The sequence below is a fragment of the Hemitrygon akajei genome, chromosome 31 (assembly GCF_048418815.1).
Source record: "Hemitrygon akajei chromosome 31, sHemAka1.3, whole genome shotgun sequence".
NCBI classification, from domain to species: domain Eukaryota; kingdom Metazoa; phylum Chordata; class Chondrichthyes; order Myliobatiformes; family Dasyatidae; genus Hemitrygon; species Hemitrygon akajei.
The window spans coordinates 28,157,251-28,172,801 of record NC_133154.1 but is presented as its reverse complement, the minus strand read 5'-3'; the positions used below and the strand labels follow the sequence as shown (position 1 = coordinate 28,172,801).

At 44.5% G+C, this 15,551-nt stretch overlaps 2 protein-coding genes across 2 annotated transcripts; both read right to left on the bottom strand.

Moving 5' to 3' along the window:
* Nucleotides 1-2,565: 2,565 nt before the first annotated feature.
* LOC140719473 (uncharacterized) lies at nt 2,566-4,403 on the bottom strand. Its single transcript, XM_073034171.1, has 2 exons — nt 2,933-4,403; nt 2,566-2,651 (listed from the first exon to the last, which is right to left on the bottom strand). The coding sequence occupies exon 1, from the start codon at nt 4,374-4,376 to the stop codon at nt 3,255-3,257; it is 1,122 nt and encodes a 373-aa protein (XP_072890272.1). The 5' UTR covers nt 4,377-4,403; the 3' UTR covers nt 2,566-2,651; nt 2,933-3,254.
* Nucleotides 4,404-4,483: 80 nt separating this feature from the next.
* Nucleotides 4,484-7,192, bottom strand: LOC140718978 (uncharacterized). Its single transcript, XM_073033289.1, has 3 exons — nt 6,934-7,192; nt 4,530-6,652; nt 4,484-4,492 (listed from the first exon to the last, which is right to left on the bottom strand). The coding sequence occupies exons 2-3, from the start codon at nt 6,483-6,485 to the stop codon at nt 4,484-4,486; spliced, it is 1,965 nt and encodes a 654-aa protein (XP_072889390.1). The 5' UTR covers nt 6,486-6,652; nt 6,934-7,192.
* Nucleotides 7,193-15,551: the final 8,359 nt, after the last annotated feature.

Sequence of the window (15,551 nt, the reverse complement as noted above, 5' to 3'; positions counted from 1 at the left end):
CCGGCAGCTGCTCCAGAAGAAGTGGAGCCGGTGCTGTTATCTAGCTTACCTAGTCCCCAGCCTAAGGGACCACCCCCACTGACAGAGGAAGAAACGGGGAATCACGGACTCAGAGAGGTTCTGGATGATTGCCTTCCCACCTGGGCTAGGAACTCCCAAGAAAGCATTAAGTTGGTAGCTTCCCTGGAGGAATTGGCAAATGAAACTGCCAGTGTTCTATTAGGCACTCAAACTCGGGTGGCTGAGGTGATCACGGAAATGTTAGCCATCCAACAAACAGTCCTACAGAATCCTATGGCTTTAGACTTTAATCTACCTGAGAAAGTGGGAACTTGTGTTGTCATTGACACAGAATAGTGCACCTAAACCCCTGATGAGTCTACCAACATTACCTACCTCTCCGAGCAGGAGAGACAGCATCAAGAAAGCAGGACAGGATTTACACGGGTTCACCAAGGGGTCTAAATGCTGGTCCTTTGAAGGCCTATTCTGTAATATCTGGAGCATGATATTGCATTATGGCCTAATAGTTGTACTTATCATTGTTATAATTACTGTTGTAACGCTGTTTTTAGCCACTGATGCTGCACTCGGTCGCTTTCTCTGTAAATAAAACTACTGCTTCATTGATCATGTAATGATAAAAAGGAGGGAATGATAAAGTACGTAAAAGGGTTAACACATTCGTTAAACAATAGCAGCCTTTCTCTCTGAAAGAAACCGCTGATGATCAACAAATGTGCTAGGCCATGCTGAGCCATATTTTTTCTCGGAGTCAGACAGCGTTTCAAGGTCTTTGTTTCTTTGTGCAGTGAAGCGCAGAGAGAGGACAATTCCAGCCCTTTTGTGTATGAGGCCATTAAGCCTATTCGGCAATTTGTCTCTTGGTACTGTCAAGCAATAGGTAAGTATGACTCCAGCTTGGTATGTGTGTGTGTGTGTGTGGGGGGGGGGGGTGGTATCTGAATGACTATATCCATTCTTTAAGGGGAATTTGGAGTTAGTTGGTGGATCGGGCAGGAACAATCACAGACTGTTCCTGTTTGAGTAACTAACTGAGTAAGCCCCGGGTACTTTGAATAAAGAAGTTGTACTTATACAGTCTCTGAGAGAGTTTATCCAGATTCGACTTCCAAAGGAGGGGTGTAGGAGGTGGGGTGAAAAGGGGTGAGGAGGGGGAGAAGAGGAGGGGTTAGAAGGGGAGGATGGGGAGAAAGGTGAAGGAGAGAAGAGAGAGGAGTGCAGAAGGGGGAAGAGAAGAAGAGACAGGAAGGGGATGAGTGGGAGAGGGGGAGGAGATGACGAGGGGGAGAAGGGGAGAGGGGAAGGAGGGGGAGGAGGGGAGAAGGGAAGAGGAGACGTAGGGGGAGGGAGGTCCATATCCATCAGTCAGGGTGAACCATGGATGTTGTCTCCCTGCTGTCTAGATATATAAGCTTGAGCAGTATAACATAGACAGCAGCTTATTGCCCATGTAGCAAGCACCCCCTCTCCATGCATTCATGATATGTCAAGGCCAGGAGCTGGACTTGGTTGTCAGAGGCTGTTTGTGATGCAAGCTATTGGGAGCATTTAATAGGTAGTGTGAGCTTATCCACACTACCACCCCCAGCTATAACAACTTTCAGCATTTATTTATGGTATAACATTACTCACTGAGATCTAATCCAAGGGCTTGGGGAGTTTATATTAGAAATACAGATCCTCAGGAGTCAGTTACAGTCTGCGATATACAGTAATCCAGGAGCGTGAACCAGGAACTCTGGTCTCCAGAACCAGCTTGCAGGGAGCAGGAAAGGTATGTGTGACGCCCTTTAACCTTCTGCCCTTAACCTTTCACCTTCAAGCATGCGGATCACAAAGAACAGAACAGAGGGGAGTCTATCTGCTGGTCTACAGAACAGTGAGAAAAATGAGAAAAACATTTAATTGCTGAGACATTTTGACAGTTTAGTTAATGGATGGAAAAAGTAATCAGGAAAGTACAAAGTAAAACTTATGATCTGAGCACTTACATGTCATCACATACAATCCGGAGATTCTCTTTCTGGCGGGTACAGTATAGTTAGCAAATCTATAGAATGGTAACTGTAAACATCAGGGACTATAAACTGTAAACAAACTGTGCAAATGAAGATATAAATAAATAGCAATAAATAATAAGCGTGAAATAACAATACAACAGATTCCTTAAATGAGTGTAGCTATCCCCTTTTTTTCAAGAGATACGAGACCAAGGGATCATTGGGAGACATGGGGATGTGTGATGGTTTCTCCCTGTTCTGGTTGTCAACGCAAACATTGAAGGCATTGAGCTCATCCGGAAGTGAAGCTCTGATGTCCGCTATGTCACTCAATTTATCTTTGTTAGAAGTTCTGGCATTCAAACCATGCCATAGCTGCCAAGTGTCCCTTATTAATTCCAGTCTCGTCCAGAATCTCCACTTCACCAGAGAGATGACTTTCCGCAGATCTTTCCGCACCTCTTGTAGCATTCTTGATCTCCAGATTTGTTTGCCTATTGTAACGTTCTCGCTCGGGTGTGAAATAACGCCGAGGTAAACGTCGAGATAAACTAGAATCAATGCAAACGTGACCGCAGTAAGATTAACCATTTACTGTTCACTCTTCACATTAACGCATGGTGAAAACTGTTGAAAAACAATACAAGATTGGTACAGTGTTTGTTCCCTTCTAAATATCACATTTACATTGTGAATACTTGCAAAGGTAAAACTACAGTAACTACATTACATTAAAGTGCAGCATACAGTCAGAATCTAGCTGCTCCATTGGCTGCTTTAGATACACTTCAATACAAACTATCCCGACTCTTTAACTGACGAAAAGGTAAACCTTACCGACCGTCGTTACTTTTAACAGAATCGGCGTTAACATTTTAACTCAAAATACCGATTATCTAATGACTTACAGCGTTGCTTTCACTGTGTCTTTGGTGCATAGAGAGACCCTAGTCAGCGTTATGGTCGCACATGTGAGTGACCCCCGCCCTTGCGTGAATCTCAAACCGGTAATTCCCCACAAGACGCGGCGAACCCGGATGTGACGTCATCGCAGCCGCGATGTATTACAGACAAATCAATTGACTTAAACAATCCTAACTTTAACTAAAAAATGCTAACAAATTACTACGCGAAAATATTATAAACTAAATAACTGCCATAAAGGCAGCACACTCCCCGCTTGGCCTTCGTAAGGTCACAATGAACATAATACAAACTTCAGTCTCTAAATCAGTCGTTAGGTAGAAGTAGAATGACTTCTGTAACAGGCCTTTGGTAAATTTTCCCATCGCCTTGGTCGGTAGTTTTCAACTCGACTTCCCTGACATGTCCATCCCTACTAGGGAATGTGGCAGTGATTCTGGCCATTGGCCAGCAGTTGCCGGCGATTTGCTTGTCCTTGAGCAGGACTAAATCTCCAACTTGAAGGTCCCTTCTCCATTGCTTTGTGTACAGGTCCTTATCGGAGAAGTCCCCTGGTGGAGGGGCAGCTCCTGCCTTCTGCGTAAGGAGCATTGATGGCGACAGTATGAAGGGGTTTTCCGGGTCAGGAGACACGGGTAGGAGTGGTCGTGCATTCATAATGGCTGTGACCTCTGCCATTGGTGTGCCCAGTACCTCGTGGGTCGATCGGATGCTTTGCTGCATCTCAGGTCTCCTTTTCGTGGTTTTTTGCAAGGGCGTGAACCGCTTGACTGCCTGCTCTTTGTTGTTTGGCAAGCACTGGCGTGGTTCTCTGAAAGGTAGTGGGGCGACCCCACTATTTGCTTTGTCTCTGAAGACCTTGGTGTCCTCTGTTTTTAAGATGATGGCGTCTTGAGCCGATGGAGCGAGTTTATTATCATGCTCCTTTTGAGCAAAGACAGACTGACCCAGCGTCTCGTCAGTTACTTTGCGCTTGTTAAAGCCTTGTGGTGCTTCCTGGACGCACATGGAACTTGTGCGGTGTTGAAGAATCATATGGCGGCTACTCTCTAGCACATTGGTCTTGAGTGTGTTAGCCGTTGATTTGTGTTCGTTGCCAGGGCACACCTCTCCTATCACCACCCAGCCCAGATCCAGGCGTTGGGCAAAGGGGGCGTCGTGTGGTCCATTGACCTGCTGCCTAACCTTGTGTACCCGGAGAACATCCCTCCCTAATAGCAGGAGTATTTCTGCTTCTGGATCCAGCTCTGGGATGTATTTGCCGATGTGGTGGAGATGTGGTTGGTGTAGCACCGCACTTGGCGTCGGGATCTCAGTGCGGTTATTCAAGATTTTCTCGCACTCTACGAGTGGGGGGAGACAGATGAGGACTTTACCATCCAGGGACTCGATCTGGAAGCCTTCGGCCCTCCTTCCATAAGTTTTCATGTTGCCTGAGCAAGTTCTAAGGTAGTATGGGAACTGCTCACTCTCAATGTTGAACAAGTTAAAGAACTTTGGACTGACTAGCGAGCGGTTGCTCTGATCATCCAGAATTACGTAGGCTTTGATGGCCTTGTCTTTGGCTCCCTTAGGGTACACCTTAGTGAGACAGATCTTTGAACAAGAACGGCTTGCCTGAGCTTGACCGCAAACTTCCGTACAGCTCGAGCTGACAACAGTTGTCCTGGAGTGAGCTTCTCCCTCCCCGCCGTCCTGTTGTGGGGGTGAAGGAGCGTTGTCGGTTTGCGGTGACGGGCCAGGATGCATGGCCCAGTCGTGATTAGTGCTATCACATTCCAGGCACTTCACGGCGATCGTACACTCTCTCGCACAGTGAGAGGTCGAGGAACAGCATCTAAAGCATATTCCTTTCTCCTCGAGGAGGGCCTTCTTCTCTTCAAGGGGTTTTTCCCTAAACGTTCTGCATCTTTTGAGGGGGTGGGGTTTGTTATGCAATGGACAATTCTTGCTAGAGTCGTTGTTAGCTGTAAGGACTTCAGTCTTAAGCGCTGAGACTGGTTTAGTAATGTTGGAATTATTCGAAGTGGATTTATCTGGCTTGGTGTAAATTGTACTGCTTCCTGGACCTATGAGGCTAGGATCGTTTCGCTTCTTCGCCTCCTTGCACACGAACCTGGTGAAATACTCGAAGGGAGGGAATTGACCTTCGTGTTCTTCCTTGTAATCTGAGGCAACGGACAACCACCTGTCCTGCAGCCCAAATGGAAGTTTGTCCACGAGTTGTCTAATCCCGGTTGGAGTGTCTAGGTATACTAGACCAGCTGAGTGGCCATCTTCTTTGGCGCCTTGAATCTCCATGAGTAAATCTCCGAATTCTCTTAGCTTGGTGTGGTCCTTGGCTGACACCTTAGGAAAATTTCCCAAACGTTGGCATAGCGCCGCCTCAATAATTTCGGGGGCTCCGTAGCCCTCCTGAAGTCTCTCCCATGCTTTCTTCAATGCTAGCTCGGGTTTGTTGATGTACACTGAACGCATGCGTCTCACCTGTTCGCATGATTCTTTTCCCAGCCATTTTGCCATAAGATCCAACTCCTGGGTTGCTCTGAGCTGGAATCCGTCGATAGCGTTGGTGAAAGTGGAGTACCATGCACGGTAATTTTCAGGTTTATCGTCGAACCGGTATAGTCCTGAAGTGACGAGATCCCGTCGTGCGAAATACCGTGCTGCGGATTCGTCTGCAGGTGGCGTGCGGGCTGAGGGAACATGTCCACAGGTACATGACTGAGGGCGTACATCTGTTATGGGATTTGCTGGTCTGGACTCAGTCTTTGCCTCTCTTCTCCCCAAATCCGGTAAGTTCGGTGTCGAGAAGTACTTGTCGTGAGCCCTTGCATTCCTGGGTTCATCGCGGAGTTGCGAGGGTAAATTATCTTCCTCGGATGGACGTGATGCCGTCGGGCCTCTCCAAGACTCCTCGTGAAGTGGGACGTTATCGAATAAGTAAGGAGAGGAAGAAAGAGTCTTCCATTCCATTTGAGATTGGACATAGACTCTTGTACGTTCCAATCCGATCTTTTCTGAGGTAGATTTTCCGTCCTTCGGATCATGCATTTCTTCGGCGTCTTCTATTAACTCTGCTTCCACCTCGGCAGCTGCTGCTTCTCGTTCTAGCTTCAGCGCTTCTAACCGTGCCTCTACCCTTTTCCTTTCCAATTCGTTTTCGGCTTCTCTGGCAGCCGCTTCGGCTTCTCTGGCAGCCTTTTCCTTCTGGTTTTCGGCTTCTCTGGCAGCCGCTTCGGCTTCTCTGGCAGCCTTTTCCTTCTGGTTTTCGGCTTCTCTGGCAGCCTTTTCCTTCTGGTTTTCGGCTTCTCTGGCAGCCGCTTCGGCTTCTCTGGCAGCCTTTTCCTTCTGGTTTTCGGCTTCTCTGGCAGCCGCTTTCATCTTTACTTCTAATTCTTCTTTGGCAAAGCGCGCTCGCACCTTGGCGGCTTCTGCTTTCGCTCTTGCTTGGGTGGCCTTACTTGATGCCCTACTGCCCCTATCACAGGATGACGATGACTTTGACAACGACTTGATGCTGGATCGGGTTGACATGGCTGCACTTTAAACACCTGATAATGCCGCTTTTTCACTGTAACGTTCTCTCTCGGGTGTGAAATAACGCCGAGGTAAACGTCGAGATAAACCAGAATCAATGCAAACGTGACCGCAGTAAGATTAACCATTTACTGTTCACTCTTCACATTAACGCATGGTGAAAACTGTTGAAAAACAATACAAGATTGGTACAGTGTTTGTTCCCTTCTAAATATCACATTTACATTGTGAATACTTGCAAAGGTAAAACTACAGTAACTACATTACATTAAAGTGCAGCATACAGTCAGAATCTAGCTGCTCCATTGGCTGCTTTAGATACACTTCAATACAAACTATCCCGACTCTTTAACTGACGAAAAGGTAAACCTTACCGACCGTCGTTACTTTTAACAGAATCGGCGTTAACATTTTAACTCAAAATACCGATTATCTAATGACTTACAGCGTTGCTTTCACTGTGTCTTTGGTGCATAGAGAGACCCTAGTCAGCGTTATGGTCGCACATGTGAGTGACCCCCGCCCTTGCGTGAATCTCAAACCGGTAATTCCCCACAAGACGCGGCGAACCCGGATGTGACGTCATCGCAGCCGCGATGTATTACAGACAAATCAATTGACTTAAACAATCCTAACTTTAACTAAAAAATGCTAACAAATTACTATGCGAAAATATTATAAACTAAATAACTGCCATAAAGGCAGCACACCTATGATCTGGCTCTCAGTAGGTTCTGGATTCATTGTTCATCCAGGGCTTCTGATTGGGGAAAACACTGAACTATTTTGCAAGGCCACACTCATCCATAACTGTTTTAATAAAGTCTGTAAGAACCCTGGTGTAGTCATTCAGGATCTCGGATGAGTTCTTGAACACGGCCCAGTCCACTGGCCCAAGGCAATCTGCAACTGTTCCTCAAACTCCCAAGACCACCACTTAGTTGTTTTGATCTCTGGAGCCTTGCTCTTTAGGCCGTCTGTATGCTGGTATCAGCAGTACAGCCAAATTATCCGACTTGCCAAAATGCGGTCTCGGGAAGGAACGACTGCATTCCGATTGTAGTGCAACAGTGGACTAATGTGTTAGAACCTCTAGTGCAACAGGTTAACTGCTGGTGATAACTGCGCAGAGTTTTCTTCAAACAGGCCTGGTGAAAGTTGCTGACCAGAGTTTGAAATGCATCGGGATGGGCTGTTTCCTGTTTACAGACCGCATTGAGCAGTTTCACAAGTGCCTGCTTATACAGTAGTCAGCCACTGGTGGGATGTAAACTGCGGTCAGGATCCCGAATGAGGACTCCCGAGGCAAATAGAATGATCTGCATTTAATCATTAGTTGTTTTAAGTCAGGAGAGCAAGAAGGTGACATAACCCAACGTCCATGCACCGACTAGAATTGAATATAAAGCATTCCCGCCATCTATTTCCTTACCAGATCTCGAGGTTCAATCCATTCTGAAAATGGTAAAACCTTCTGGTCAGTTGCTGCATCCGGCGTGTTTGCCGTCAACCAAGTCTCAATACAACAAAGAACTGAGATCTGACTCTGATACAGCAGTCTTGCCCTGAGATCGTCAGTCTTATTTTCAAGTGACTCTACACTCGCCAACTAGATGCTCTGAAGAGGAGGCCTCATCTCCCTGCGGTTCAGCCTGGTTTGAATCCCGCCTTTCTTGCCGCCTTCCTTGCCGCCTTCTCGGCGGTGGCCATGGCGTTGGCCTTTAAATGCGCCGCAATTAACTGCTCCGCATTTAACCGTCGAACGTGAGATCGGAAGATCATTGATATAGTTCCGTAGCCCGTCGTAGTCCAGGAATTCTCATTAGAAGGGACAATGGGAAATAAAAGCAGGTGGAGGATATCATGGCTTCTCCACCATTCTACCATGGCTGATTCTTTTCTCATCATCATTCTTCTGCTACTCCCTGCAACGCTTAACCAATCAACAACCTGTAAATTTATGTATTAAATACACCCAATAACTTGGCCATCTGTGATATCAGATTCCTCCTCATCTCAGATCTAAATGGATGTTCCTTTATATTCTCAGATCCTAAACTCCCCAGCTGAAAAAATAATCCTCTTGGTGTCCACCCTATCCAGCCTTTCAATATCATATATGTTTTACTGAGACCCCACCCCTCTCTAGCCTCCACACTACCACTTAAATACATCAAACACTCCTCATATGTTATGCCTTTCAGAGCTCTGAGACCCAGGTGAAGTTTTCTAATGTTGAGACTGATGGATTTTTCAATAATCCAGCTGCATCAAAGGTTTGGAGGAAGACAGGCGAGCATTGGCTGATTCATTAAAAAAGTGAGGTTTGTCTCAGAAAGAGTTAAGAGGGCAGGTGCCACATGGAGTAGAACACTCAAAGTGCAACAAGCTTGAATGGGGTGGAGTTTGTAGAATGTATCTCAGAAATCTTAATTAGACACTGAACTAGTGGATATAGAAGTGTTTTATTCAACAAAAATTAGCAGTAGGCATCATATTGAAACACTCTTGGAACAAGAGGACTGCTTGATCCAATATTACATGATGTTTTATGTGCTAAAGATTAAAGGTAACATTTTGACAATTCTCCAGAAAAGGTCCTTACAGCCCCTTCTTGTCCCTCCAGGTCAAAAATGGACAAAAAACACACCAAGCATGTTTCACTTTGATGCCTGCTGCTCGTTTTTGTTGAATAAAACACTTCTATATCCATTAGTTCAGTGTCTCTCTGGTGATGTTGTTCACAATACCTCACCTCTATTTTGAGGCTATGCCCTCTAGTCCTAGACTCCCCCACCATGAAAAATGAACTCTAATTAGGGCTTCTTGTTCCAGGAAAGGCCAAACGTTAAGGAGGATCTAATCAAATTGGGCGGCAAAAATGCCCTGTAGTTTGGAACTCTTTCTCCAATTACCTGACACTTCCCTGTTGTGGATCTGCACCTTCACTATTATCTCTACTGGCTACCTAAAAGCTCTAAGCAGAGATTGTTCCAGATATTTCACCAACAAATCCATTGAAACACTCACGCTACAATTATAACCAGTTCAATTCTCTGCCACGTTTGTGATACTTTGTGACATCCTAGTGACTGACCTAAACAGATCCAAGTGTGAGTACTACCTTAAAAAATACTCACTCACTCAGACTGCTAAAGTTGCTGCCACATGATGGGTTATGGACATATCCTGAATGAGACCCCAAATGCTGTAGTTTGAACAGTTCCTGGAGAGGCACTGAAGCTAGTGGTTAGTGGGTTTAGAAGAGTTTTATTCAGCAAAAGCATGCAACAGGCTTCATATTCAGACACTTTTGTAAGAAGGGGCCTACTTGATCCACTATTACATGACGTTTTTGCAGTATATGCTAATAATCAAAGGGAACAGCAGGATGATTCTATAGTTACAATGTACTTCCTTTGAATGCTTACAATGCTTCCTTTGAATTACATACAGTTTCAAACACCTAATTCTTCACACCTACTCTCCAGTCACACAAGATCAATGTTAATCCCCCACTAACTCTTGGCCACATTCATCCATATGCAGGCATCTGAGGTCTAATTGTTCTGAGTGTTACAACCATGGATTAGGCAGCACAGCCTGTACAGCAATTGCAGTCATGAATATACATGTGTCAGCTAATTATTATTTCATTGTGATAGTATTTAACTCCATTCATTCTGTCATAGTCTTTGTCGAGACTTGGACACAGCAACGGTTCGCTGCCTGCTTGCATTCCGCCTTGCCTGAGAAATTGGATTGTCGAGGCAACTGACTCTGAAGACTAGCGGTATTCATTCCTTTCTTAGTTGTTCTTTTCAGCCGCGGTGTAAGCTTCGTTTTCCATTTGAGAGTTATAGTTAACGGCCCTGTCTGGCCTAGCGTTTATTGTTTTCTTTTCCCTTTAACACTGTTCACATTAAAGTCTGAACTATTGACCTACTTCAATGTCTCTCACTCCACACTTGGGCCATATCTGAACATCATGACACTGAGCTGTCTTTTAATTTCAAACTGCAATCTACATTCAAATCAGGAATTTGGTCGCTGGTGAAATTAATATTTGCTATATACCCTAACTCCAGAATATAGCAAACAGAGGAACATCCATTGAGAGCAGAGATGATGAGGAATTTATTTAGGAAGAGCGTGCTGAACTTGTGGAATTCATTGCCACGGGTGGCTGTGGAGGCCAATTCACTCGGTGAATTTAAGGTATAGATTGATCGGTTCTTTATTAGTCAGGGTGTGACAGGTTATGGGGAGAAGGCAGGAGAATGGGTTTGAAAAGGAAATGAATCAGCCATGATGAAATGGCAGAGAAGACTTGATGGGCTGAATGGCCTAATTCTGTTTCTATGCCTTATGGTCTGTTAGGTTAAGAACCCTAAACATAGAACATAGAAAAGCACAGCACTGTACGTGTCCCTCAGTGTTATGCCAAACTATATAAAGCAACTCCACAACCAATGTAATCTTTGCTCCCACATAGCCCATAACCCTCCATTTTTCTTACATTGATTTGCCTAAGAGCCTCTTAAATATCCATATAGCATCAGACTTTACCACTGTCCCCAGCAGTGTGTACCACACTCTGTGCAAAATACCTCTCTCTGACTTCTCCCCTAAACCTTTCTCCACTCACTTTAAATAGGTGTCCTCTGCTATTGGCCATTGCCACCCTGGGAAAAAGGCGCTGGCTGTCCACTCTACCTATTCCTCTCATAATATTATCCATCTATATTAAGTTCCCTCTCATTCTCCTTCACTCCAGTGAAAAGCCCTGAATCACGCAACCCATCCTCATAAGACACGTTGTCTAATCTAGGCAGCATTTCCTCTGCACCCTCCCTGAAGATTCCACATCCTTCCTATATTGAAGCAACAAGAACCAAATGCAATGATGTTACAGTATGTAAGATGTTGTTGAACTTGAATTTGGGGTACCTTGTGCTGTTGTCAACACCTATCTACATGAAAGGCATCAATAAGATTGAAAGAATACAAAGAAAATTTACAAGGAAGAAGATGGCATCAGCAATCAATGCAACCAAAGATGTTTACAATTTACGTCAACGATTTAGATGAAGGCATTGAAAATAACATCAGCAAATTTGCTGATGATACTAAGCTGGGTGGCAGTGTGACATGTGATGAGGATGTTAGGAGAATTCAGGGTGACTTGGATAGGCTGGGTGAGTGGGCAGATACTTGGCAAATGACGTTTAATCTGAATAAGTGTGAGGTTATCCACTTTGGGAGTAAGAACAGGAAGGCAGATTATTATCTGAACAGTGTAAAGTTAGCTAAGGGAGAAATACAAAGAGATCTCGGAGTCCTTCTTCATCAGTCACTGAAGGTGAATGAGCAAGTGCAGCAGGTAGTGAAGAAGGCTAATGGAATGTTGGCCTTTATTACAAAGGGAATTGAGTACAAGGGCAAGGAAATCCTCTTGCATTTGTACAGAGCCCTGGTGAGACCACACCTGGAGTATTGTGTACTGTTTTGGTCTCCAGGGTTAAGGAAGGACATCCTGGCTGTAGAGGAAGTGCAGCGTAGATTCACGAGGTTAATTCCTGGGATGTCTGGACTGTCTTACGCAGAGAGGTTAGAGAGACTGGGCTTGTACACGCTGGAATTAAGGAGATTGAGAGGGGATCTGATTGAAACATATAAGATTATTAAGGGATTGGACAAGATAGAGGCAGGAAATATGTTCCAGATGCTGGGAGAGTCCAGTACCAGAGGGCAGGGTTTGAGTATAAGGGGTAGGTCATTTAGGACAGAGTTAAGGAAAAACTTCTTCTCCCAGAGAGTTGTGGGGGTCTGGAATGCACTGCCTCGGAAGGTAGTTGAGGCCAATTCTCTGGATGCTTTCAAGAAGGAGCTAGATAGGTATCTTATGGATAGGGGAATCAAGGGATATGGGGACAAGGCAGGAACCGGGTATTGATAGTAGTTGATCAGCCATGATCTCAAAATGGCGGTGCAGGCTCGAAGGGCCGAATGGTCTACTTCTGCACCTATTGTCTATTGTCTATTGCCTTTCAGAAGGTTCATGAAACTGCTTCTTTCACTTCTTTAATGTCTTCTTTTTCTTTCAAAGGTGGTTCTGCTATTGCTGGAGCCTGTCATCTATATGTTGGTGGCATGTTTTTGGGCCAATCGAGTGACCTGGCACGTTGGTGTCATTGAGAGATTTCGGTGAGGTGTGTGGCCTTGAGGGCAAGAAGCCTGGAGATGGGGTACGAGGCTATGATTGACTCCATTTCTCACTGATTAAAGCATTGAGAAAGATTGAAAACATTGAGGGCAAGAGCAGGAGGTGAGGGAGTGGTCAGTACCCTCTACCAGCTTCTCACTCACTGTTACCAGCTGTAGGTCTCTGCATTCAAATGGTTTATTTCTCCCTCTCACTTGCACTGCTGAAGGACTGTGCTGAAGACCACGGTCCTGGGCAAGTTTAATTGATCCGTTGTAGATTGGACTCTGTAGTCCATGTTATGATGCGTTTCTGGTTTCTGATCACTCTTTTGCTGTTTTGGGTGACTTTGGTTGGGGGATCCTGCAGGTGATGAATGAAGCTGAACGGAATTTGTCTGGACTCTTGATTTTGTGATTTATATTCTATGTTTCTTTCTCATTTTTAATTTCTTTTTTTCCTGTTTACACAATTATTTTTTTTCACATGGAGGGTGTAGTTTGATGTTTTTCTTTGAACAGGTTCCAGGGTTTTCTTTGTTCCAGGCTGTTTGTGGGAAGATGAATCTCAGGGATGTGTATTGAATACATACTTTGATAATAAATGTACTTTGAATCTTTTAATATTTGTCTGTTGCTGGGACTTCGGGACCTCAGTTATAGGGAAAAGGTGTGTTTTTTATTTTATTATCAGATTCCTTGTTGTGTTTTTTTCTGTGCTACATCAGATCCAGAGTTACAATTATTCCATTGTCTTAGAATTGGGGGAGAGGAGAATGAGGGAAGATCATGATATCCCTGTGTACTGGAAATAATATTAAACAACAATGAATCTTGGGAGGTTCAAAATTATGAGAGGCACAGATAGGGTGAATGCTTGCAGGCATTTTCCCCCTCGGTAGGATGAGACTAGAACCAGAGGTCACAGGTCTAGGGTGAAAGCTGAAATATTTAAGGGGAATTTGTTGGGGATCTCCTTGACTCAGAGTGTGGTGTGAGTGTGAAACGAGCAGCCCACATATCCAGGTTCATTTGTAACATTTAAGAGAGGTTTGGTTCGGAAGAGAGAGAGGTATGGAGTGATATGGTCTGGGTGCAGGTAGATGAGACAATGCAGAAGACCAGGCCAGCATGGACTAAATGGAATGAAGTGATTTGTGATTCTATGACTCCAATTGTGGTCCAAAATTGTGGGCTATCGATCTGCAAATTTACCTTGTGGTGTTTGAACTTAGTCCACCTACTAATGAAGTTTAACAGACCATAGGTGATGCACCATCAATAACTCACTCTGAGACGTAAGAAGCGAGATATCGGCTTTTATTGACTGGAAGAATGAACAACACTACATCCTGGAGAATGAGGCTGGGCTCAGGCCTCAATCGCCTTTATACAGGGGTCTGTGGGAGGAGCCACAGAAGCAGTCAGCAGGGGTCTGTGGGAGGAGCCACAGGAGCAGTCCAGACAGGTATATGTAGTTCACCACAATAGGTCTTCTTAACCACCGGATCAAACTTATGCAGGAAATTTCAGGGATACATGGGCTTAGATCCCAAGATCCCTGTTCCTTCATGCTACTAAGAATAAACTGGAGCAGGGCCAATTTTGGAGGTGTTACACAGGATGTTTCAGAGTTTGAGTGAGGTTGTTTGCTGGTAAAGAAATGACTGGCAAGAGGGAAGCTTTTTAAAGTGTAATATCAAGGTCCAGGGGTAGTGTGGCAAGGCTGGAAAACCGAGGGACCCCTAGATGACAAGAAGTAGTCGGGGTCTGGTTATACCTTAGGTTTACGCAGTTGGAAAAAGGTGAATCCCTCAGCGATAAAAAGAAGTGTGGGAGTACACTTTAGAGAGAAAAGGTTAAGGAAAATTCCAGGAGTTTCAACAGGTATGTTAAGAGCAAAAGGGTGGCTAGGGAGAGAATAGGTCTCCTTGAGGATCCTCATGACTGTGTGTAAACTGCAGGAAATGGACGAGATTTGTTAATGAATATTTATCATCAGTTTTTACTGTGGAGAAAATGGTGAGTGTGAAATAAATGAGAATATGAACGTTGACATCTTGGACCACAGTTGAATTATCGAGGAGTATGTATTGGAGTCCTTGGGGTGCTTTAAAATGGATAAACCCCAGAGCCTGACCAAGTGTATCCTTGGACCTTGTGGAAAGATTCAAATGAAATTGTGGAGAATCTTGTGGAGATGTTTGCTTCAGCTGTAGCCACAAGAAGATTGGAGGCTGGCTAACATTCTACTGCAAAGACATGGCAAGAGTTATAGACAGGTCAGCGTGACATCAGTAGTCAGTAAGGTACTTGATGGGATACTGAGGGACAAGATGCATTTGGATAGTCAATGTCTAATTATGGATAGTCAATGAAACCTTGTGCGTGGGAAGTAGTGTCTGACAAATGTCTTAGAGTTTTTCAAGTTAACCAAGAGGATAGATGAGGATAGGGCAATGAATATTATCTACATGCTCTTTAGCACAGCCTCTGACAAGGTCCCACAAGGCAGGCTAGTCTGGAAGGTTCGATTTCCATTTTTCACCAGCTGGCTATTAGTCATTGGTTAGGTTAATTGAGATAGAATTTGAGAGGTTATGTTCCAGTCATACGAGATATTAACGAGACATTACTTGGAGTATTGTGTTCAGTTTCAGTCATTCTGTTACAGAAAAAAATACATAATTAAATCAGAAAGAATGCAAAAAGTTTGATAAGAATGCTGCCAAGGCTCAAGAGCCAAAGACAGAGTGAGAGGTTGTGTAGGCTAGAATCTTATTCCTCGGAATATAGAAAATTGAGAGGTGACTTTATAGAGGTTTATAAAATCATGAGTGGCATGGATAAGGTGAATGG

Excerpts from the sequence above, each read along its gene's own strand:
- LOC140719473 (XM_073034171.1), bottom strand. The coding sequence starts at position 4,376 with ATGAAAACTTATGGAAGGAGGGCCGAAGGCTTCCAGATCGAGTCCCTG.
- LOC140718978 (XM_073033289.1), bottom strand. The coding sequence starts at position 6,485 with ATGTCAACCCGATCCAGCATCAAGTCGTTGTCAAAGTCATCGTCATCC.